At 35.3% G+C, this 24241-nt stretch overlaps 1 protein-coding gene and 1 pseudogene across 1 annotated transcript in view; both read right to left on the minus strand.

Moving 5' to 3' along the window:
- Window positions 1-24241, minus strand: part of LOC136832970 (uncharacterized protein DDB_G0283357-like) — a 46163-nt gene that overhangs the window by 9138 nt on the left and 12784 nt on the right. Inside the window, 3 exon segments of the mRNA XM_067094623.1 lie at window positions 1033-1872; window positions 9393-9456; window positions 12347-12907. Coding sequence (XP_066950724.1) covers window positions 1033-1872; window positions 9393-9456; window positions 12347-12907 — 1465 coding nt within the window.
- Window positions 6461-7708, minus strand: LOC136833214 (pro-resilin-like; annotated as a pseudogene).

Consider the following 24241-nt stretch of genomic DNA (forward strand, 5'->3'; position numbering starts at 1 on the left):
TTTATATTACCAAGCTGCGTGTTACTCCGAGTATGATTTTCATTTGTTTGTGTGACATAAGGTAGGAGGAAGTTGAGTGGTTTTAGTTTCTGGACTCAATTAGTTGTCATCAAAACGCAAGGCGTCGATCTAATTCATATTTGTTTAGGAAAATGCTGGCAGTTGCATGGAGCTATTTAAGTTTATAATCCATTTCCTCAGAAGCTTTAATATTATTCATGGTATTATAATAAGTCCGAGGCTACCTCTTCTAAATATAATGTAGATATCAAAGTTAAAGTACGACCAAAAGCTGTTTTAGCAAATGAATATTTCAAAAACCATCCAAGGGAAATATGAACGATATGTTTTACAGTGAAATATTTTCCATAAAATTTGAATGCGCTCGCTCTTTCCACCTATAGTTAATAATTCAGAAGTGAAAAATATTGATCACGATGTAGGTATAAATTCAATATATCTTGCTAAATGTATAGACTTGTTTAGACAAATTTGAACGATTTACTTTTGCTCATTGCAGAATGATGTCATTGGTCCTTCTTCGTTATGTCGCAATTTGATTAAAATTTTCACTTGTTATTTAGTAGAAATATATGGTTTCAACATCAGTATTCCAAATACATAGTGCTTTTTTGATTGTCAATATATACAGTACTAATGTAACTTATTGAAATATCTTTTTTTAAAGAATGTTTAAAAAAAGTTGTAATTTCTTCGCAGTTTATTGTACAAAAATATACAATTTGTAGAAAATATACTTGAGTTCGATGTCAAGGAGAAATATTGCATAATGGAACAGTAACATGAAGATGTCAGTATATATGAAATGTCTTCGCATTGAAGACGATTATACACAACGAGGACAAAGTCGTGATTTTCTCCTTAGAAAGGAGCTGCATAGGATTCAGAGGGAGCGGATGGAGCTGCGCCATTTCCATTTGAGCCATAACCGTTACCATTTCCGTTCTTTCCATTCCTCTTTTCCGTTCTTTCCATTCCTCTTGCCATTTCCATTCTTCCTTCCATTCTTGCTGCCATTTCCGTTTCCATTGGATCCATAACCATTGTTTCCATTACCATTACCGTTTCCATTTGAACTATATCCATTGTTACCGTTACCGTTTCCATTGCCGTTAGAGCCGTAGCCGTTGTTGACATTGCCGTTACCGTTTCCATTGCCGTTAGAGCCATAGCCATTGTTGCCATTGCCGTTGCTGTTTCCATTGCCATTAGAACCATAGCCGTTGCTGAGATTGCCGTTGCTTTTTCCATTGCTGTTAGAGCCATAGCCATTGTTGCCATTGCCATTGCCGTTGCCTTTTCCATTGCCGTTAGAGCCATAGCCATTGTTGCCATTGCCGTTGCGGTTACCATTTCCATTGCCATAGCCATTGTTACCGTTGCCATTGCCATTACCATTTCCATTGCCATAACCATAAGGCTCTACCCCAATGAGTTCATTGACTGAGTAGAAGTCTTCAGCGTCAGCACAGTCGAAGTTGAACCACCAGTCGCAGACGAGGTACTGCTGGTTGAAGATGGTGCCGTTGGGGCAGAGGAAGGAGTCCTGCTGACGGCGTCCACTGGGCCTGTCCTGGCAGATGTGGAAGACCTGGCAGCCAGCTTCAGGGTCAGTGTCAGCGTAATATCCAGGGACATTCTGGGCGTTGCAGTCGAATCCGGTATCAGGGACAGAGGCTAAGATAGGGTAGTCCTCCCCAGGGACTCCTCCTCCAGGGATGTTCTCAGCCAGGGCGGCGATTGCTGGATCTACGCCATATCCATTTCTTGGGGGGCCATAAGCACTGCTTGGTGGAGGACCATAGCCGTTGCTTGGTGGACGCTTATCAGCGACTGCTAAGCTGAGAAGAGCTAAAACAAAAAAATCATCTTCTTTCATAATAGATTTAAAAGAAAAAGGAACCTATATTATTTTCATTGCATTATTATACTTGACATATAGATTTGCAGTGAATATTTCATAACCATGAGTAATGTCGTTGCTGTAACTCAGACTTCATAAAAATCAGTTATTTCTTCTGTAGAAAAAATAGTAGTTCTATTTTATGAGCTGAAATATTCAGAAAAAGCATCAGTAATGACAGGTACAGTGCACAAGAGCTGTGAAAGGGAAATTTGAATTAACTTCCCGCAGTTATTTCAGACTTACCGAAGACTGCCAGGACCTTCATGATGACTCTACTGGCAGGTGGCAGTTATTCTTAGAAGGAATCGGATTAACTGTGATGGCTTCACTCTGAGGTCGTGTATATATATGCCTGCAGTCTCGTATGAAATTACCCAAAACGTTCTTAGCTCCTCCCCGTGACCTTGCGGGTCGAATTTCTTAGTAAGATTACGCTAGCGCGTGACTGCTACTGCTGGGTTGTTGAATACTGTGATATAAAACGAGAGCATGAACTTAATACAATCATGTTTCAGTTCCTGTATTCCCCCAGATTATGTAGCGTTGTTACTTTTTGGGGATGAGCTTTTAAAGTTTATCATTCTCTCGGGATCTCTCTCTCTCTCTCTCTCTCTCTCTCTCTCTCTCTCTCTCTCTCACACACACACACACACACACACACACACACACACACACAGAGCATGAATTGTAGAATAGCAATGTTATTTAGTAATATACTATTTTAGAATGAAGAAGTAACCTTTGCTAAAAGCAAATTTAGCTGATATGTGTCAAAGTTTATGTAACTTGTGATGATTCTAAAATATATTTTTTATTCCCACTGAGTTTATTCGGTCCTAGTGTTAAGCGATTTTGTGTACATTGTGCACAAGTCAACGTTGCCGTTGGTTGAAAAAGACTAGTCAAAATGTTTTTGCAAGTCTCGCTTAATCTTCCTCTCTGCCTGTGTGGTTCCTTGAACTGAACTCGTCACAAGTCCCGATTTACTGTGTTTTAATTTCTTATAGCTGTGGTGAGCTTCAGTTTTGCTTGAATTGTAGTGTTTACAGGTGTGTGCTTTCCTTTTTTTCTCCATGTACTTATTTGTGTTCGTTTAGATCTTTGAGAATCCTTGGGGCGCTTGCAACAAAGTCGTGTGCTATTGTCATTTACAGGTTTCCCAGGATGATGCAGATATATAGGCTTTAAATGAAATAAATGACTAAAAAAATGCCCCGCATTCATTGAAAAAACCAAATGCAGTAAGGAAGTCGGATGGTCTATTATGGTTGGGGTATATATTTCGACTTATTCGCACGCTGCATAATTGTACTGAATACCCGGAAACATTAGGGCAGTTATTAAAGTGGATAAACGCGTTTTTATGTGAACACTGAAATGATTTTAAAGTCTTTGCCTTTTAATATCTTAATATTTAAATATTCAAATATGATTAATCGTATTTGATTTATCGGAATTATTCTGAATCTTTCCTGTTAAAATTTTCCTTCCGTATAATGTATGAAGACCAGAACAATCTATAACTATATTTAGATAGAAATTTGTTAACTTACCTTCACTCTTTTGTTATATTTTTCTCCCTGTTCGCTTTCATTACATGTAAGTTCTTCGATTCTTTGGAGGCTTCCATCACAAAGTAATGGCCATTTAGGATCATGTCACACGAGTCTGGGTAGCGTTAAAACGATTGGATTATTGGATTTGAGTTGGCCAGTAACCTTCTTCTTGGTACTTCCCACATAAGGAAGTTTTATTTTTTTGACTGGATCTTTTTTGTTTCGCTGTTGAGAACTTTTGTTTGCTCTATCGAAAGCTTTTTCGGTGATGTACTGTACGTACTTAGGTGTGATACTGAAAATGAATTTCATATCCTTGTTCTAGGTGGCCTTATTGACGTAATTCATCTACGGAATCGATTACAAGCAACTATAATCTCTACTGAGACGTTATGATGTTACTTGAGGAAATTGATAATGAAATGTTATCATTATATGAAAGATAACGCCTCTTTGACTGGTTATCTGATCTCCTGAAAATTAATAGAAGTTAATTTATTTTTCCACGGTCATCATTTTAATTTGATGTTATCTTCACATTCTCTGATAATACCTGGGTCGTTACCAAAGGGTATGAAAATAACGCATTTGAGAGGGATCATGCTTTCAGGGTTTATTTTTTTTTAAGGCCGGATTATTTCTTTTAGTATTTCATATCGAATTCGTCTATCGAGGGAAGAAGGAACTGTCAATTCTGCAATTTAATTTTCCTTCTTAAAGGCTGTCGTTGAAAATCACAGACGTTCTTAGCTACGCTGAGATTAAAACATGTTAGTTTTCTCAGAACTAGAGGGAAATGATCTTCATTTGCTTTCAGCTTTTGTACTTGAAGAACCGATACATTGTATATCGAGATTTTCACGGAAATTGATTTTACGTTTAGGAGATGAATAAGCGTTAAAGTTTTGGCAAACTCCTCCTCATGATTCTCGCGGGTAGATGGACATGCCTAGGAAATGGGATGGCAAATTTTGAAAGTCACTTGGACAATTTGCTCTTAAAATAACCTTTGATTTAGGTCATAGAGCGTAAGTGGATTCCTTCTTTGCGCTTTGAGAAGACCATGAATATAGGGAGGGAGGGTTCGGTTATTTTGAATGCTAACCAGAATTTACTTTATTGTCTTTTATTTCCTCCGGTCGTTCGTGTAAAACTGGCTATGGGCATTATTTAGAGACCTCCATTCATTTTTCAGAATTGTCATTTAAAGTCTAAAGACTTTTTATTGTATGCATCATATAATAAGACTTATTATTGTATGTATCATCTGATTTTTCTAAGATAGTAACGGTGTGCTATTGGGAACTTTGTAGGGATCGACTTTTATTTATTTATTTATTTTTTTTTTTTTATTTTGCTTCCATTGACACCAACTTTTCATAGAATTAGTTTTAGAAGACCTTAGACAAAAGTGGAAACCAAATCAAAATGGGTTCCTGGCATACAAACATTCACACATACATGCATGAATATATAATAATGTAACAGTTTAATAATTTCTAAAATAAACCCCCATAAAGAAATAAAAAAATTTGAATAAGCCACTTTATTTCGGGAACTAAATATAGACTGGCCGTCGTTTAATGGCGGAAATATGCAAGTAGTGGCTTATTCAAATGTCATCGTTTCTTAGATGGGTCACTTTAAGAAAATTTTTGTATGTATTTGCAATATATATATATATATATATATATATATATATATATATATATATATGTTTTATATATATATATATATATATATATATATATATTTTATATATATATATATATATATATATATATATATATATTTTGAGTGTTTGTGCTCGTGGACTTGTTACTTTATAGCACATACACATGCGTACCAGAAATCAAATAATTGATCCTGTATGCTCTGATGGGAATGACTGTGTTCCTTGACTGTCCTGGTTGTATGCAACCAAGTTAAGTTAAGTATACCTTAGTTTAACCAGACCACTGAGCTGATTAACAGCTGGCCCGAAGGATTAGACTTATTTTACGTGGCTAAGAACCAATTGGTTACCTAGCAACGGGAACTACAGCTTATTGTGGAATACGAACCACATTATAACAAGAAATGAATTTCTATCACCAGAAAGAAATTCTTCTAATTCATCATTGGCCTAGCAGAGTGCTAGCCGAGAACTTTACCGACTCGTCCAGCGAGGAACTTAGAACCAAAACGCCGTGCTTTTCCACAGGGACTCTCATGAAAATCCGTGGCTTTTATAATAATAACGAAAGTTAGTAGTTACCCCGTGTACCCTCACGTTTTGAAAATTGAGCATCTGAAGACTTTAATTACATTCGGCTAATGTGTTCCGATTTCCTGACATAATTCCACAAAAATTCCTCGCATCATTGCTTCATTTTTTTTTTCCCTTTTATTAAGAAAATATACATTTACAATTCTTACAATCTGTAATATTGTATATACATCATAATATATTTACATAAATAAAATTAGAAATTGAAGAACACTTACAAATTACAGTTTTTACTGTTCATCTAAATATGTTTTAAATTAAACACAAATTGACTCGTGAATACTCTTTGCACCTTGCTTCATTTACTGGACGATAATACGTAGGTGTTATTTCGAAGAATGTTACTAAAACTTTGGTTCCACGTAATCTGAAACAGTCATTACCGAGAGGAAAGATCCATCGGTATTCCACGTAGTCAGTATTCATTCCTGTCTTTTTTAGATATATATATAGATGTATAATCTTATGTATGTTATTGTATTTGCTTGTGAAATGAATAGATGTTTGTGAAGTGTTAAGGATTTTGGTAAAATTATACAAAATGTCTCTTCAGAGTTTATTGTACAAAAATATTCACTATACGTCTGACTAAATATATCCTGTACAGCATTTTTGAAAATAAAAGACAGTATATATCCTCTAAAACAAATGATTGTTGTAAGTAAGGAATTGAGTATAATTCCTTAGAATGAAGGGTCGTCAAAGAGTTTCGCCTTAAAATGGAGCTCCGTAGGATTCAGAGGGAGCAGAAGGAGCACCGTATCCGTTGCTTGGAGCAGCAGGTGCGCCATAGCCGTTGCTTGGGGCAGAGGCAGCACCATTTCCATTTGAGCCATAACCGTTGCCGTTTCCATTACCGTTCCTCTTTCCGTTCCTTTTGCCGTTTCCATTACCGTTTTTCCTGCCATTTCCGTTGCCGTTGGAACCATACCCGTTGTTTCCATTACCGTTGCCGTTTCCATTTGAACCATATCCGTTGTTTCCGTTACCGTTTCCATTGCCATTAGAGCCATAGCCATTGTTGCCATTGCCGTTGCGGTTACCATTTCCGTTGCCATAACCATAAGGCTGAACTCCGATGAGTTCATTGACTGAGTAAGTCTTCAGCGTCAGCGCAGTCGAAGTTGAACCACCAGTCGCAGACGAGGTACTGTTGGTTGAAGATGGTGCCGTTGGGGCAGAGGAAGGAGTCCTGCTGACGGCGTCCATTGGGCCTGTCCTGGCAGATGTGGAAGACCTGGCAGCCGGCCTCAGGGTCAGTGTCGGCATAATATCCAGGGACATTCTGGGCGTTGCAGTCGAATCCGGTATCAGGGACAGAGGCTAAGATAGGGTAGTCCTCTCCAGGGACACCACCTCCAGGGATGTTCTCAGCCAGGGCGGCGATGGCAGGATCTACACCGTATCCATTTCTTGGGGGACCATAAGCACTGCTTGGTGGAGGGCCATAGCCGTTGCTTGGAGGACGCTGATCAGCAGCTGCTAAGCTGAGAAGAGCTGAAATATAAAAAACCATTAATATTTTTTTGCATAGCATATTCATAACAAGAAGGGATCTGTATTATTTGTATTGCATTTTTTTACTGAACTTCAGCATTTGCAATATATATTACATAAACATGATTAATGCAGTTACTCTTGCTCAAATTTCATCAAAATCAGTGTATCTGCTGTAGCAAAACTATTCATTCGCGAAGAATTATGACATGAAATACTCTGTAAAGGCACCAGTTACGATGGCTATAATGCAGGTAAACTGTGAATGTGTGATTTTGATCTAACTTTCCACAGTTATTTCGGACTTACCAAAGACCGCCAGGACCTTCATGATAATCTACTGGCAGGTGGCAGTTATTCTAGAACTGAATCGGATTAACTGTAGTGGCTTGACTCTGAGATCGTGTATATATATGCCTGTAGTCTCGTATGAAATTACCCAAAACGTTCTTAGCTCCTCCCCCGTGACCTTGCGAGTCGAATTTCTTAGTAAGATTACACTTTCGCGTGACTGCTACGTCTAGGTTGTTAGATATTACAATATATAACGAGATCATGAACTTTATAGATGCATGTTTCAGTTCCTGTTTTCCCCTAGAATACGTCACGTTGTTACTCTTGGCGATGAGCTTTTAAAGTTTATTTAGTCTCTCTCTCTCTCTCTCTCTCTCTCTCTCTCTCTCTCTCTCTCTCTCTCTCTCTCTCTCTCTCTCTCACACAGCTTTAATTGTAGAATGGCTGTGTTATTTAGTAACGCGCCCTTTTAGAATGAAAAAGTAACCTTTACTACAAGCGAAATTTAGTTTAAATTCCTTAACGGGTTATATGGTCATGTTCCCATATTATGCGAGTTTTATGTAGATTATGCATAAATCACTGTTACCATTGTATAAAATGTAAGTCAAAATTTATTGCAAGTTTCGTTTCCTCTTCCTCTCTGTTTGTATGGTTCATTAAACTGATCTCGTTATAAATGAATATATTCAGTTGTTCGTTTTTCCTTGAAGTGTAGTTTTTCCATGTATGCGTGTAAACGGCAGTCTCTTGTGGTGATTGAATGAGTTTTCTGTATGTGCTTAGATTGTATTTGTGATCGTTCTTTGCCTTCAGCATGTATTCTTGTAGATTTTTGTGAGTCCTAAAGACACCTTGCAGCAAGTCGTGTGTCACCACAGAACACCTGTTATTCAGACAGGATGGCACAGATGACCACACACACACACATATATATATATATATATATTTTATTAATGAAATAATATGACTAAAAAATATATATATATATCATTATATATATAATATATATATATATTTAGGAAGGAAGTTGGATGATCATGGCTGTATGGTTGTGGCATATTTTGGCTTATTCGCTAAGTCCATATTGATGCTGAATGCCTGGGAAGATTTAGGCTGTCTTATTAAATTGAATAAATGTATTTCTTTTTAATTTAAATACTAATATCGTTTTAAAAATTTTGCTTTTTAATTTCTTTAAATATTTCAAATACTCTTATTTGATTTATAAAAGTTGTTCAAGATCTATTCCTCTTTATTTTTCCTTCGGCGTTATGTATGAAAAATAGAGCTGTATAATACTTTATTTATGTGGAAGTATGGATTTATTTATTTGCCGAAATTTATATGGAAATTTGTTATATTTTAACCTTGTGATCACTCTTTTTGTTAAATATTTTTCTCTTTGTTTTTATTTTGTAAGTGATCGATTTCTTTCTTTAGGTTTTCTGATGAATGGTAAAACTCACCATTACGGAGTTTGATTTTGTTGATCGATTCTCTTGTTACACGAGTCTGGGTACTTTTTCCTGTCCGCCCTCAGATCTTAAAAATTACTGAGGCTAGAGGGCTGCAAATTTGTTGATCATCCACCCTCCAGTCATCAAAATACCAAATTGCAGCCCTCTAACCTCAGTGGATTTTTTTTTATTTAAGGTTGTTAGCTTTAATCGTGCGTCTGGCAACGATATGGGCCATACCACCACCGGGCTGCGACTCATACAGCATAATACCGAGACCACTGAAAGAGAGATCTATTTTCCGTGACCTTGATTATACGGTGTACAGAAAGCTCGACTGCGCCGAAGAAACTTCGGAGCATTTTATACTTGTGTTTAGTTGACGAGACCTTGAAGTAGATTTGAATTTGCTTTATTGGTGGCGTCTAAGATGATTAGCCCATGGCAAAGTTTCTGAGTGAGATTGAGGTATCGATAATGAGTTTCGAATTCTTTTTCGAGGTGGACTTGTAAACGTAATTCAGCTCGGCTAAGGAACGTTAATCTCTACTGAAATGTTATGACAATTAAGGAAATGTCGTCCAAAATGTTATCCTTCTATTAAGATAGTCCTACTATGACTTTTTCTTTAATAATTAACAGATACTAATTTATTTTTCACTCTCCTGCTTGGAGCCAGGACACTGAGTGTACAAGAAGTGCCTTAACATCTACCCACGTATTATCAGAGAATGGGAAGATAACGTATCCAAGGAGTGTATTGTTTTTAGGTGGCAAAATACTTCTCTCCGTATTCCATGTAGAATTCGTTTGTCGAGGCAAGGGTGAAATTTTTCCATTCTCTAATTTAATTATTATTTTTAAAAGCTGCCAATGAAAGGGATGAAGTTTCATAGCTACGCAAAGATGAAAAAATTTCAAAAGCATATTCCAAGACCAAGAGGAAAATGGTCTTTGTTTGCCTTCGTTTAGACCAGTGGTTCTTAACCAGGGGTGCGCGAGTAGGTTCCTGAGGGGTGCGCGGATGCCTGTTAACAATTAAAGCAAAATATGTTTTTATATACGCATGTAATTTTTTCTCCAAAAAATAAAAATGATAAAATAATAATAATAATAATAGATAATAATTATTATTATTATTTTATTATTATTATTATTATTATTATTATTATTATTGCTACAGCGGTGCTCTGAGCTATAGGTAAACCTACGCCTAATTTCCTAAAGATGTGGCAACGTTGCTTTTTTTTCAGCAATTCAGGGGGTGTGAGAACTGACTGCTGATTTGAAAGGGGTGCATACATTGAAAAAGGTTTAGAGAGCCACTGGTCTAGACCTTCACGGAGAGTAATTTTACATTAGACTGAGAAGCCTTGTGTTTTTAATGGTATGAAGTGTTAAAATTCTGGCAAAGTCCTTGTCGTTCTTAGGGACGGATTGAAAAGGCCGCTAGGAAGAGGGGCAGCTGTTCTGCGAGTTATTTTGATAATTTGTATGTAAGAGACTTCTTGGTTTAGATTATAGAACGTAAGTGGATTCCGTCGTTGTGTTTTGAGAAGATTATGGGTTTTGGGGAGGGAAGGTTTGATTATTTTGAGTGATACCTAGAATGCAGTATTGTACATTTTCTTTCCTCTTCTTCTTCTTATTTTAAAATTACCCAATGGTATTATTTAAGAGTCTTTTATTAATTTCTCTTATGTTTCCTCGGCTTTTAAAAATCTTGGTCATTATTATTGTCGTATCTGGTTTTTCTTAGCAACGGCCCGCAGTTGGTAACTTTTATCTGAAGCTGTTCTAAATAATAGATGAAATTTTGGACATCGCATCTTTTGTACAATTGATTTTCAGAGTGCATAATCCTCTTTGCATTTCATGGGACTAGGAGCGAAGTAATTATCAGTATCAGATGTTAACGATCTTTGTTATTAATTTTTATTTTGCTTCTTGGTATTTAGTTAGTGCCTTTGAAACTTATTATTTCATAGAAAAATTTATTTTAGAAAACATTGGACACAAAACCAAACATTTCCGGGCACAAACACACTATAAATATATGAATATATATATATATATATATATATATATATATATATATATATATATATATATATATATATATATATATATATATATATATATAAGATAAAAATTAATAATAAAGATCGTTAACGTATGATATTAATAATTAATTCACTCCTACTCTCATGAAATGCCAAGAGGTTATGCACTCTGAAAATCAAGTATACAAAAAATGCCATGTCCAAAATTTCACCTGTTATTTAGAACAGCTTCAAAAGTTCATTCATTCATCATTTAGAAAAGCTTCAAATAAAATATTCCACCGGCGGGCTATAGAATGAATATTTATATTTCTTCCTTATGTAATCTAGAAGTTTATTATTTCCCTTGAAAAGGCCCTTAAAAGAAACAGAAATTTTAATGGGTACTGTATTTCGGCCATTACACATCGGCCTTCGTGTAATAGCGGGAATACTGTGGCTTATTCAAATTTCTTTGTTTCTTTAATGAATCATTTTATTAAAAATATATGTATAATTATATAATCATACTTAAAATATGGCTTGTGTATATATATATATATATATAGTTATATATATATATGTATACGTTTTAAAATATGTGTGTGTGCTGTTTTTGTGTGTTACTGTGTAGTTCATACATATGCTTACACAAATATATAAATGTACTTAGTGTCCTTTGATGGGATTTATTTTTTCCCTTTAATCAGTAAATAATTGATTTTCAATTCATTACAATCTGTACCTTTGTAGGAACACTCATGAAAATGTTAGTCTTTTAATAATAACAACAGATCGTAATTACCATTTCCTTCAAATTTTGAACGCAGATCTAAAAACCCGTAATAGCGTTTGTTCAGACTGGCTCACACCATTACTTCATTTACCGATCATTGAAAAGGATTTGTTATTTAGAATAATCAGTACTAATGTTTTGGTTCCATATAGGCCTTAAGTAGTCATTGCCAAGGGGTTAGATTCATCAGTATTCTGCGTAGACAAGATTAATTCGTTGTCTGTCCGTATAGACATAAACTAACAGGAATCTACGATATTTTAGTGTTTACGAAAAAGACTAGATATCTGTCGAAGGTTAAGTTTTTCGGTTAAAATTGCACCAGATGTCTCTTCAAACTTTAATGTACAAAAATATTCGTTTTATATATGACAAAATATATCCTGTACAGCATTTTTTAAAGAAAATACAATATATCCTCTAAAACAAATGATTGTTGTAAATAATGGATTGAGTATAATTTCTTAGAATGAAGGATCGTCAGAGTTTTGTCTTAAAATGGAGCTCCGTAGGATTCAGAGGGAGCAGAAGGAGCACCGTATCCGTTGCTTGGAGCAGCAGGTGCGCCATAGCCGTTGCTTGGGGCAGAGGCAGCACCATTTCCATTTGAGCCATAACCGTTGCCGTTTCCATTACCGTTCCTCTTTCCGTTCCTTTTGCCGTTTCCATTACCGTTTTTCCTGCCATTTCCGTTGCCGTTGGAACCATACCCGTTGTTTCCATTACCGTTGCCGTTTCCATTTGAACCATATCCGTTGTTTCCGTTACCGTTTCCATTGCCATTAGAGCCATAGCCATTGTTGCCATTGCCGTTGCGGTTACCATTTCCGTTGCCATAACCATAAGGCTGAACTCCGATGAGTTCATTTACTGAGTAGAAGTCTTCAGCGTCAGCGCAGTCGAAGTTGAACCACCAGTCGCAGACGAGGTACTGTTGGTTGAAGATGGTGCCGTTGGGGCAGAGGAAGGAGTCCTGCTGACGGCGTCCATTGGGCCTGTTCTGGCAGATGTGGAAGACCTGGCAGCCAGCTTCAGGGTCAGTGTCGGCATAATATCCGGGGACATTCTGGGCATTGCAGTCGAATCCGGTATCAGGTACGGAGGCTAAGATAGGGTAGTCCTCTCCAGGGACTCCACCTCCAGGGATGTTTTCAGCCAGGGCGGCGATGGCAGGATCTACACCATATCCATTTCTTGGGGGACCATAAGCACTGCTTGGTGGAGGGCCATAGCCGTTGCTTGGTGGACGCTGATCAGCGGCTACTAAGCCTGAGAAAAGCTGTAAATATAAAAACCATTAATATTTTTCTCTCTCATATTCTAACAAGAAAGGATCTGTATTCTCTCTCTCTCATTTTTCTCTCTCTCTCTCTTACACAGAGTATTAGAATATTTTTGATTTGTTTGTTAATGTATTTCAGATCCCGTAAGTGAATTTTCATATTATAGAAACAGAAATAAATATGTGTAGGAATGAAATAAAAAACTCAGTATGGGGAATTTAGGGTCATGAACAGTAAATCAAGAACATGGCACGGAATTTCTTTTGATTTTTCTTAGAATCCGCAACTTATTCTAATTATGTTATGTTTCTGATGCAAGAACTTGTCATTTACAGATACCCCTTTGCAGTTTATATCTGTACACTTATTTTTCTTCTCCCTTATAAATTTCAGTATTTCTGATTTATTTTGAGATTTGAACATGTATGTATGTGTTGGAATTTATAGGTGTCATATATCTTTTTAGTAGATATTTATATATGCAGTAAGTTGGTAATGTTTTATATTTTTTAAACCATATTTAGTTCCATGAGAGTTAGGAATGTTTGTATTATGTTCTGACGTTTACCTAGAGTTGTTCTTGCCACTAAAAAAATGCTTTCATGATTTATTATTATGCGTACGTATAATAGAAGTCCTTTTTATTATTTTTTCAAGTCTAGTGCATCCCTTATAGATTGAATACACAATTTAATGATCGTAATAGTCCAGCATATTTAGTTTGTAAATCTATGACATTATAGGCTATGCGTCACTGATGCATATCCTGAAGTAATCTAGCTGTGGAACGTTATCCACCTAAAGTCTCATATCATATAGGCAATGTGAAAGTAGTATAATTAAATCATATCGGCAATGGTGAAAATAGTATTATGTCATATCGGCATTGGTGAAAATAGTATTACTATATCATACCGGCAGTGGTAAAAATAGTATTGTTATATCATATCGGCAATGGTGAAAATAGTATTGTTATGTCATATCGGCAATGGTGAATATAGTATTGTTGTATCATATCAGTAATGGTGAAAATAGTATTGTTTATCTTATCGGCAATGGTGAAAATAGTATTGTTGTATCATATCGGCAATGGTGAAAATAGTATTGTTTTCATATCGGCAGTGGTGTAATAGTATTATTATATCTTCGGCAATCCAGAAAATGGTATTCTTTATATCATATCGGCAGTCCTAAAACAGTATTGTTATATCATATTGGCAATGGTGAAAATAGTATTGTTATATCATATTGGCAGTGGTGAAAATAGTATTGCTATATCATGGCAATGGTTAAAATAATATTGCTATATCATATCAGCAATGGTTAAAATAGTATTGTTGTATCATATCGGCAATGGTAAAAATAGTATTGTTATATCATATCGGCATGGTGAAAATAGTATCTACCAATACATTTCGGTCCTCGAATTACTTTTTCACTTACCGCACAAGATGAGAACCTTCATAGCTGGTGTATTTTTCAAGAGAAGATCCTCTTAGAAATGGATAAGATGAAAGGGTGATAGCACGACTCTAAGTCGGTATACATGTGTATATATAGCTCTGCTACCCCAGACTCTTTAAAGCTTCGCCCACTCTTATTTCGATTTATAAAATGCTTGGCACGTCACGATGCCAAGGTCCTACATATTTTTCCAGACGGGTTATGTACCTGCAAAAACGGGAGCATCTTAGAGAGGATCTTTATTTGAATGTTTTACATTTATTTAGAAGACTCTCACTTTCTGTATTGTCTAGTACTGGATATTATATTTACGCGTTCGGTGCCTCTGTTTTCGAACCCAGTTTAGAAGCTGTTTCACATAACTCGTAGACAATTCCTTCGCTGCATTATATATATATATAGTTTATATATATATATATATATATATATATTCGGGATATATATATATTATATATATATATATATGATATTTGTTGATATATTCTCCTTGTTATATATATATTATATATATATATCTGAATGACTCCGAAATATTTTCTGTCCGCCCTCAGATTTCAAATATACTGGAGCCCATAAAAACACCAAAATGTGGGGAAGTGGCTATTTACATATTTGTATCAATATATATTATATTATATATATATATATATATATATATTTATATATATATATATATATATATAAGTTATATATATATGTATTATATTATATTTATACATATATATAATATATGTATGTGTGCTGCGTGTTTTTCTAATATGTGTTTTCACGTGGAGATTATTTTGTTTATTTGATTATATATATATATTGGCGCGTTTTTGTATTTCAGCGATCAGATTTTATCTTTCAAATCAAGGTCTCGTATTTTCACTGGGAGCATGTAACATCTCATGAAAAGGAGAGTGCCAGGCTTTGTATAGCACGTGACGTCGTAATTCCTGTATAGCGGAATGGGGTTTTGAGGTCTGGTGTTCTGTTATTATCTTTGCGGTAGTTCTTGATCTTACATAAATCATGCAGCGGATCGTGATTACTGTCGAGGTGAAATGCATATGGATTCTTTTACTATGATTTCATTTTTATCCATTAGCCTACTTTTTTTTTTGCTTAACTATCTTTCCGACCATTACTTTGCTGGCATGATTTGGTGCCGTTAGGCGTGATACGGAATGACCTTCAGGTTTTTGCTTTAGAGTTTTAGTTTCTTTTTTTATTTTATTCAAGAGTTACATGATCTACTTTCTTTTTTTATTTTATTTAAGAGTGGCATGATCTACTTTATTTTTTTATTTTATTCAAGAGTGACAGGACCTACTTTCTTTTTTATTCTATTTAAGAGTGAGATGATCTACTTTCTTATTTTTTTTTAATTTAAGAGTTACATGATCTATTTTGTCAAGGAACTGAAAGGAAAATGCCATTGATTTAATATTTTTTATGGATATTCACAACTCCCGACATTCAAGCCTGTCACTGTGAGAATTGTCAATAGACTCCTCTTCGTAAGTGATGAATAATCGACCTTTACAAAATAGACAAATTAAATTATTTAGAAAATGTAGAAATAATGAAATTTAGAAACTTAGAAGCAATGGGATGAAGGGGTTTACAAGACTGTTTGACTCAACTACAAGTGCTCTGAGCTATAGGCATCTCTGTTTTCCATGTAATTGGCAACGTTGCTTTTTCCCAAACTATATCTGAAGGCTGAGGAGAGGAAGGAGACCTTACGACAATTGCAAGTGAATCTTAGTGAGAAAGAAAGTCATATTGTAAAATTAGACGGAAAGACTCTGATTTAACAACATCAAGTTAGAATTCTGGCAAAGATCTCTCGTTCATGGGACGGATTCCATACCAGAACTGCTGATTTATGTAACGAGGGAAGCGCTGTTCTGAGTTATTTTGAAAATATGTACATAAACAAACACAGTTCTTGGTTCAGATAAACAAAAGCAACTTGGCTTGGAGCCAGAAAGTAGTAATACAAATTTTCCTACAGTTAATTAAAAGTAACAGTGATTATTTTGGAGATACATTAGAACAGCTTTATGATATTTTCTTTGAACTTCTTCTGGTTATATGTTAAGTATACCTTAGTTTAACCAGACCACTTTGATTAATTTCTCTTAGAAAGGGCTGGCGAAGGATTAGCATTTATTTTACGTGGTAAGATCTGATTTTTCTAGCAACGGACCAGCAGGTAACTTGTATCTGAACCACTTTATAACGATAGATTGAATTTTTCACCAGAAAATAAATTTCTACAATTTTTTTGGCCGGCATAAGACTCTTTGCATTTCATGAGACTAGAGTGCTGGAGATCGATTCCAATCCATCCAATGAAGAATTACGACCTCTGGTACTGCACAGTGTGACTGTATGCAGAACCTTCAAGGATATTACACAACGCGGGTATTCCAGATAAGCTCTCCATCTTGATATGCACAAGAAATTGTTAATGTGAGTCCTTTGTATGGAGAGATGTAGAATATGTTACACAAGATAGTTATGTAACGTGTGCACGTTTTTATTCATATAGGTGCCTTAGTAAATTACCATATACAGTGTGCCTCGAACATCCACTCTTATGTATTAATTGGGACACTGCATCTAACGTCTTCCTCCATGACAAGATTGAGTTAAAGGCAACTAGTTCGACTTCTCAGTAACCCCGTTTGCACATCTCGGTCGTCAGGTAGGACTCTTATCATTCATTTTCATTTAGACACTGTTTCAAATAAAGTGTTCCGTGGAGCTCAAAGAATGAGCCCTCTTTATATTTCTTCTTATGTAATCCCTCAAGCCACTTCTTTAAGCATTCATTATGCGGGCGTCAGTAGTCCCCTGGTCTGCAGGGTTTGGTGAATGGTTCGTTCCCTCATCTGCCAAACTTTTGACCTCTGCTCGTTTTCGGTTTCCTTGGCTCAAATAAACTTCCATTCTTCAAGAGGCAGGTTCGTTGGTTCTTGCATGGGGGAAGTCTGGCTGTTCTTCTTTCTGTATTTTCGTTTTTGTCATCTACCTTTGACCATTGCTTTTAAAGATGATGATTGTACGGACAGAATCCTGTGAAGATATCGATAAATGTAGTTCTATCATTATTTCAGTCTGTGAAACTAGATAAACTTCATTACATTTAACTATAAAATAAAAACAAGTAGAAAATACGCAGAAGTTTCTTCGGCACAATGGTGTTTTCTGTACATCGTATAATCAAGGCCGCCGAAAATAGATCTGACTTTTGGTGGTCTCGATATAATGCTGTATGAGCCGCGGCCCATGAAACTTTGACCAAGGCACGGTGGTGGCCTGGCCTATATCGTTTCCAGACTCACGGTTATGGCTAATTTTGGTTCCATTAAATAAAATAAAAACTACTGAGGTTAGTATTCTGCGTAAATTTGTTATGCTTGATGAGTGGTGGATGAGACATAACCAATTTGCAACCTCTACAATATTTTAGTGTTTGAAGTCAGACTAGAAATCTGACGGACAGGTTAAGTTTTTTCAGTTAAAAGTAGATTTCTCTTCAGAAAACTGATAAAGTGCTTTTTGCAAGTTTTTCTATGAAAAATGAAATTGTACAAGAGCATTTTTTAAAGAAACAACGCATATCTTCCAGTTCTCTAAAACAATTCTTTAGCTTATAAAAAAGAAGCAAAAAAAGCACATCGAAGTAATGATTGATTTGAAGATAAAAGAGTAAATAAGGGCTTTTTTTTCATCCACATCCTCCATAGTTTAATATTATTTGGGTTACGTTGACCGGTTATGTATATATTAAACTCACTTTGTATCTGCATTGCTTTGCCGTTTTTATTTTCATCCATTCATTTTGCCGTTTCCATTACCGTCTTTCCAGCTTCATTAATTTGGAATCATATCCGTTGTTTTTACCGCCCTTCATTTGAGAGCTATTCCTTCTGGCTAGCTTTTTGAGAGTTGCAATTCTGACTTAGTAGTATGGTTAAACCATTTTTGTGATTGCCGTTAGCGATATCCCATTTCCGTTGGCAATCACTGATTAAAGTAGCTCTTTCAGATGTGTTCAAGACTGTAAAGGGGAAGCGTCTTTGGCCTCGAGTTTCAGGGAAAAGTTCTAGTCATAGATTAGAAATACTGTTGGTTAAACCATTTTCATCCTTACATTTCCTCAGTTCTTTAGATGTCAAACATTGACGTCCTCTTAAGGGAAAGTAAAATCAAATAAAATGGACATTCTGGGCATTTTGCAGATGTGAATTGTGAAAAGGCTTTTTGCTGTCTTTTTCCAATGTTATCCTGAGAGGACTATGGTTTCAAGTTTATGTACTCTTCCTCTTGTTCATGATGTCTACATACCATATTTTTTTTTTTTGCTTACTTTTAAGCTTGGTGTAGTCTCTGCCGTTAAGACTGTGGAATTTTATATTTGTAAAAGTAAAAAAACAGTCTCAGTATTTATATATATATCTCTATATATATATATATATATATATATATCTAATATATATATCTATATATATATTATATATATATATTTGTTTATTAAATGTAAATATATATATATATATATGCATGCATGCAGGAACATTAATTTTTATATAAAGTAATGATAATAAAGAAATGATCTAATTTTATGTTTATTATACAAAAATATACATTCACACATAAAATGTTAGTAGGTCGGTGGTCAAGTTAACAAGGCAGAAGTATTGATTTTTCTTAGAAGGCAGATATTCTGACTTAGTATGTTAATGGAACTTCATTAGATCGTCCAAATAAGATTAACCATGTCATTTCTGACTTATAAGGGTTTCCAGGTATTTCTGAAGGTGATTTGGAGGATTTCCGTATCCGTTGTATGCTGGAGGGGAACCGTTACTGGGAGCAGCACCTGCTCCATATACCTTTTTATTAGATCCATAACCATTATTTCCATTACCGTTGCCATTAGATGTTTGACCATTTTTTTCCATATTTGCGAGTCTACCATAAGGGTTGGAATGTTTGCTCGTTGACTGTTCTGACGTTTCAGCATCAGAGTTGTTCTTGAACCACCAGTAAAGACGAGGTACTGTTGGTTGAAGATGGTGCCGTTGGGGTATAGGAAGGAGTCCTTGACGGCGTCCATTGGGCCTGTCCTGGCAGATGGAAGACCTGGCATCTAATGCCTGACGATCAGTGTCGGCATAATAACCAGGTACATTCTGAGCATCGCAGGAGAAACGTCGGTGTCAGGGACGGAGGCCAAAAATAATCTAGCTCCAGGAACTCCACCGCCAGGTCTATTCTCTGCCAAAGCAGCAAGTGGGTATACTCCGTTTAGTTCATATAGGTGGGAAATAAGCATTACTCGGAGGAGCTCCATAGCCGTTGCTTGGAGGAGCAGGAGGGCTCCATAGCCATTGGAGTGGGAAAAGAAGGGCGTCTGTCAGCAGCATATGAGGCTGAGAAAGGCTACAAAATAAAAGGGAAAATATATCGGCAATGGTGAAACCTGTAAAATTATCAATTAAGAATGTATCATATCTGTAATCTCTATGAAAATCCTTTTTATTCTCAGAGCCTTCATTAGTTTTATCAAAAATAGATATTTTATGTATAATATGTCACTTGTTCATTTACATAAAGAAATATTTTTGGTGCAAATATATACCACAGACTACAAAGGCCTTCATCGTTGGTGGTGTATATCGCTGGAATGGACCAGGATCTACAAAGGTGATCGATCTGAGTGATGCATTGAGGTGTGAGACGCGGTTTTATAGTTGCTGGCAATCCGTGACTTCTCTTTCTTATCATCTTGACGGCCTTTCGTCGTGGTGGAGCAAACATATAAAATGTCCATTATATTGAATACCTGAGTGAGAAAGAGAGAGAGAGAGTAATAAATAATTAGTTTATGGGCGAGGTTAACCAAGCTTTAGTGATCGCTGCTAGCATTTCCGAAAATCGCCTGTAATGCAGCTTTTCCAGTTGTTGGTCTCCATAAAAAAAAATGAAAAACGAAACTGTATGAAAGTTTCCATGGTAAGAAAAAAGTTTATATTTATCCTGCTTTTTTATGAATTTTGTCAGATACTAGTATATGTTATTCATATTCATGTAGTAATAATTGGTATTTGTTAGATATATCTGATAAAGTCCTTTTCTTTCAATTTTCCTTGAATAATGATTCAGTTTTTTATGTACAGACCCTTTAACTCTCCCGTACAAATTAATTAAACCATCGCAGTTACAAGAAGCAAATTCAGATTCAATTCAAAAGATTTATTGACATACAAAGTGGTTTTATACCCAGTTTGAGCATCTTAGACATTTTACAATTAGGTCTTTCATTTGTTAATGATTTTGCTGAATATTTCAAGGTGCTCTCTGTCATTTCTTATTTGAGGTGTCCACCTGGAGGTATTATATTTGGGGAAGGCTTACGTGTGTATTGTTTCGGCGTACTGTAGACAGTGCCGAAGGTTGTTTGCATAATTGCAGCGTTCAATGACCATAGTTGTACATTTTTTTTATTTAATTTATATTTCCCATCTCTTTCCAGCAACTGTCCAACTTCATTTTCACTTATTAGAGAAAGAGCCATAATCGAGTTCATTGGACTCTGGTATCTTTAGAACTACTTTATATTTATAATTCAGCCTGTCTAGGATACTTGGAGAAGGTGTGATTTTGAAAGCTGTTCAGGAAATTGATTTTCTTTATTAAATTTAAACATTGTATTGATTATATATTTCAAGTTTTATATAATATTTTATAATATATAAGACGTTTAAATGATGTTTTATAGATGCTTTTAAATGGTTATATAAATGATGTTTTATAGATACTTTTATCAATATTTAATATATATATATATATTATATATGTTTTATATATATATATATATATATATATATATATATATATATATATATACGTATATATGTATGTATAAGAATATATGTCAGATATATTTATTTATGTAAATACAAACACTTATTATCGACATATAATGTATATGTTTTCTCTATGACCTTTGTTGCCGTGACGCCATCTTCCGATATCAATCAACCAATGAAGAAATCAGACCTTGTTTAAGATATAACGTGTTTAGATAAGATTCACTAAAGTAAAGTATGTCCAGTTATATCTATTGGAATGTACAAATCAAGATTTGTTATAATAATGAGACAGTCTTCTTCTTCTTCTTCTTCTTCTTCTTCTTCTTCTTCTTCTTCTTCTCTGCATCTTTTCCTATGATTCTGCATCGATGTTTATCCAGCTTTCCTCCACCTAGCTAGGTCAAACACATCGTCCTCTGACAGTTACTTTGTCATGATCAGGTCTTCTTAACTACATCCATCCACCTTCAGGCTTCTTTAGTCTTAGTTTCTTTTCTCTCTCCACCAGGCACCTCCATCTTCACTCTCCTCCCTACATATACCTCATCCCTTCTCATCACATGGCCATACCACTGCAGTCTTCTTTGTTGGGCCTTCTTTGAGAGTTAAACGACTTTTGTGGTTCCTCTTATTCTTTCATTTTTGATCCTGTCCATTTTTGTTACTCCACACATCCACCTGAGCATTTCATCTATCGCATCCCATTCCTTCTCTTTTGACTCTCTTTACCGGCCATGTTTCTGCTCCATTATAATGAGACAATAGGAATATTTATTCTTCAAATATTAAGATGAAAAGCCAAAATAGACAAATTAAATTATAAACACCATGGTGCATACTAGGCAAATTAACATAGGTATTTCATGTCCTCATGTAATTCCTCATAGACTGCAAAACTACTGTATGCAGACGACTAATGTAGAACTGACTCTTCTTTATGCCAGCCCCTTCGACAAAGTCACGGGAATAATATTCACTAGAGATATTAAGAACGGACGGCTGAATGCAAAATAAGGTGAGGAAACCACAAATGCTGCGAGTATTAATTTTGTAATAAGACAATTTTAAGCTTTGAAGTGCTTTCAATTCCTCATTGAAGAAACTAATTAAAGTGGTTAACAGAAATGACTGCTTGTAAGTAAAATGACTACTTCTAAATGAAAATGTTGTAAAAGTGTAAAATACGATGCTGGAGGAAAGATGTGATTACAGCATTGGTGAAATGACTTCATCACGATGATAGACAATGATTTCTTATTTAAGATGAAAATATTAATGCCAAGGGTTATAACGCTCGAGAGTTATTCGTGAAAGCGTATTGAAATTAAATGCATTGTGTATTGTATCTAAACACCGCTTCGGTTAACTGGAATTAAGTGGAAATTGCTGGTTTTGTGTGATGAATAAAAAAATATGACGTTTGAAGGTAATTATTTACTTACGTTGCTTTTTGTATAAAATATAAAAATGGTATAAATAAAAATTTATATTCATTACCTAATAAAAGTTCGTTTACCAACCTGTTCTCTTTACTTGTCATACACGTAAATATTTTGGGAATGGTTTTGGTACTGCACAAATAAAATTTCAGTTTTTAATTTTCCATATAATTCCTGTGTTTAATGAAAATATATGTATGGTTAAGACGACATCGGTGTAAAAGGTATAATATACGTGTTTAATTATAATCTCTGTTCCCAGGCAGGCTATCAGTTCACGGTTATGCACTTTATAAAGTTTAGATTAATAATAATAATAATGATAATAATAATAATAATAATAATAATAATAATAATAATAATAATAATAATAATAATGATAATAATAATAATAATTATTTGTTCATTTTATTTACAGTACAAAAAGTATACATTTTGGTTATAATGTTGCACATCGGTCATAGTTCCTTTTCAAGCCGCTTATATAATTATTTGTTCATTAAACAATGTTTCAGGTGATCGAATTAAGAATAGTGATGAGGAATCTTGACTTAGAATTGAGCTTCATAACATCCGAATGTTGAGGGCTCCTTTATCCATTCATTAGCAGCTGGGGCTCCATATCCACTGCTAGGAAGGTTTTAGGAAGGGTTCAGGTGCCCTCATCTGCCATTGAAACCATAATCGTTACCGTTTTGGTTTCCATTCCTTTTCCATTTTTCTTGCCATTTTTTCTTCTTGAGTTTCGTTGGTTCTTGCATTGAACCATTACTGTTGGTGCTCTTTCATTGTATTTTCATTTCCATGTTACCGTTGACCATTGCTTTTAAAAGATGATGATTGTACGGACGACCGCAATCCTGTTCGTTGACTGAATAGAAGTCTTCAACATCAGCGCAGTCTGAAGTTGAACCACCAGTCTGAGACTTCATTACATTTTGGTTAAAGATGGTGCCGTTGGGGCATAGGAAGAAGTTTCTTCGTCCATTGGGTTTTCTGTACCTCGATGTGGAAGACCTGGCAGCCGAAAAACGATCTGACTTTCGGTGGTCTCAAATAACCATTCTTGAGCCGCGGCAGGTTCGTTGGTTCTTGCATTGGGGAAGTCCTGGCTGTTTTTCTTTCTGTATTTTCGTTTTGTCATCTGTCTTCGGCTGAGATAAGGTCATTAGGATGTGGATCCCATGATGAGTGGCTGTTGAAGATAATGATTATATTTGCAAGGGTCCTGAAGATATCGATAATTTTAATTCTATCATTATTTCATCTTAGAAACTAGACAAAACTTCAGTACATTTACCTTAAAATAAAAATAAAGTGCTTTTGCAAGTATTTCTAG

This window comes from Macrobrachium rosenbergii, chromosome 51, assembly GCF_040412425.1.
Source record: "Macrobrachium rosenbergii isolate ZJJX-2024 chromosome 51, ASM4041242v1, whole genome shotgun sequence".
Lineage (NCBI taxonomy): Eukaryota > Metazoa > Arthropoda > Malacostraca > Decapoda > Palaemonidae > Macrobrachium > Macrobrachium rosenbergii.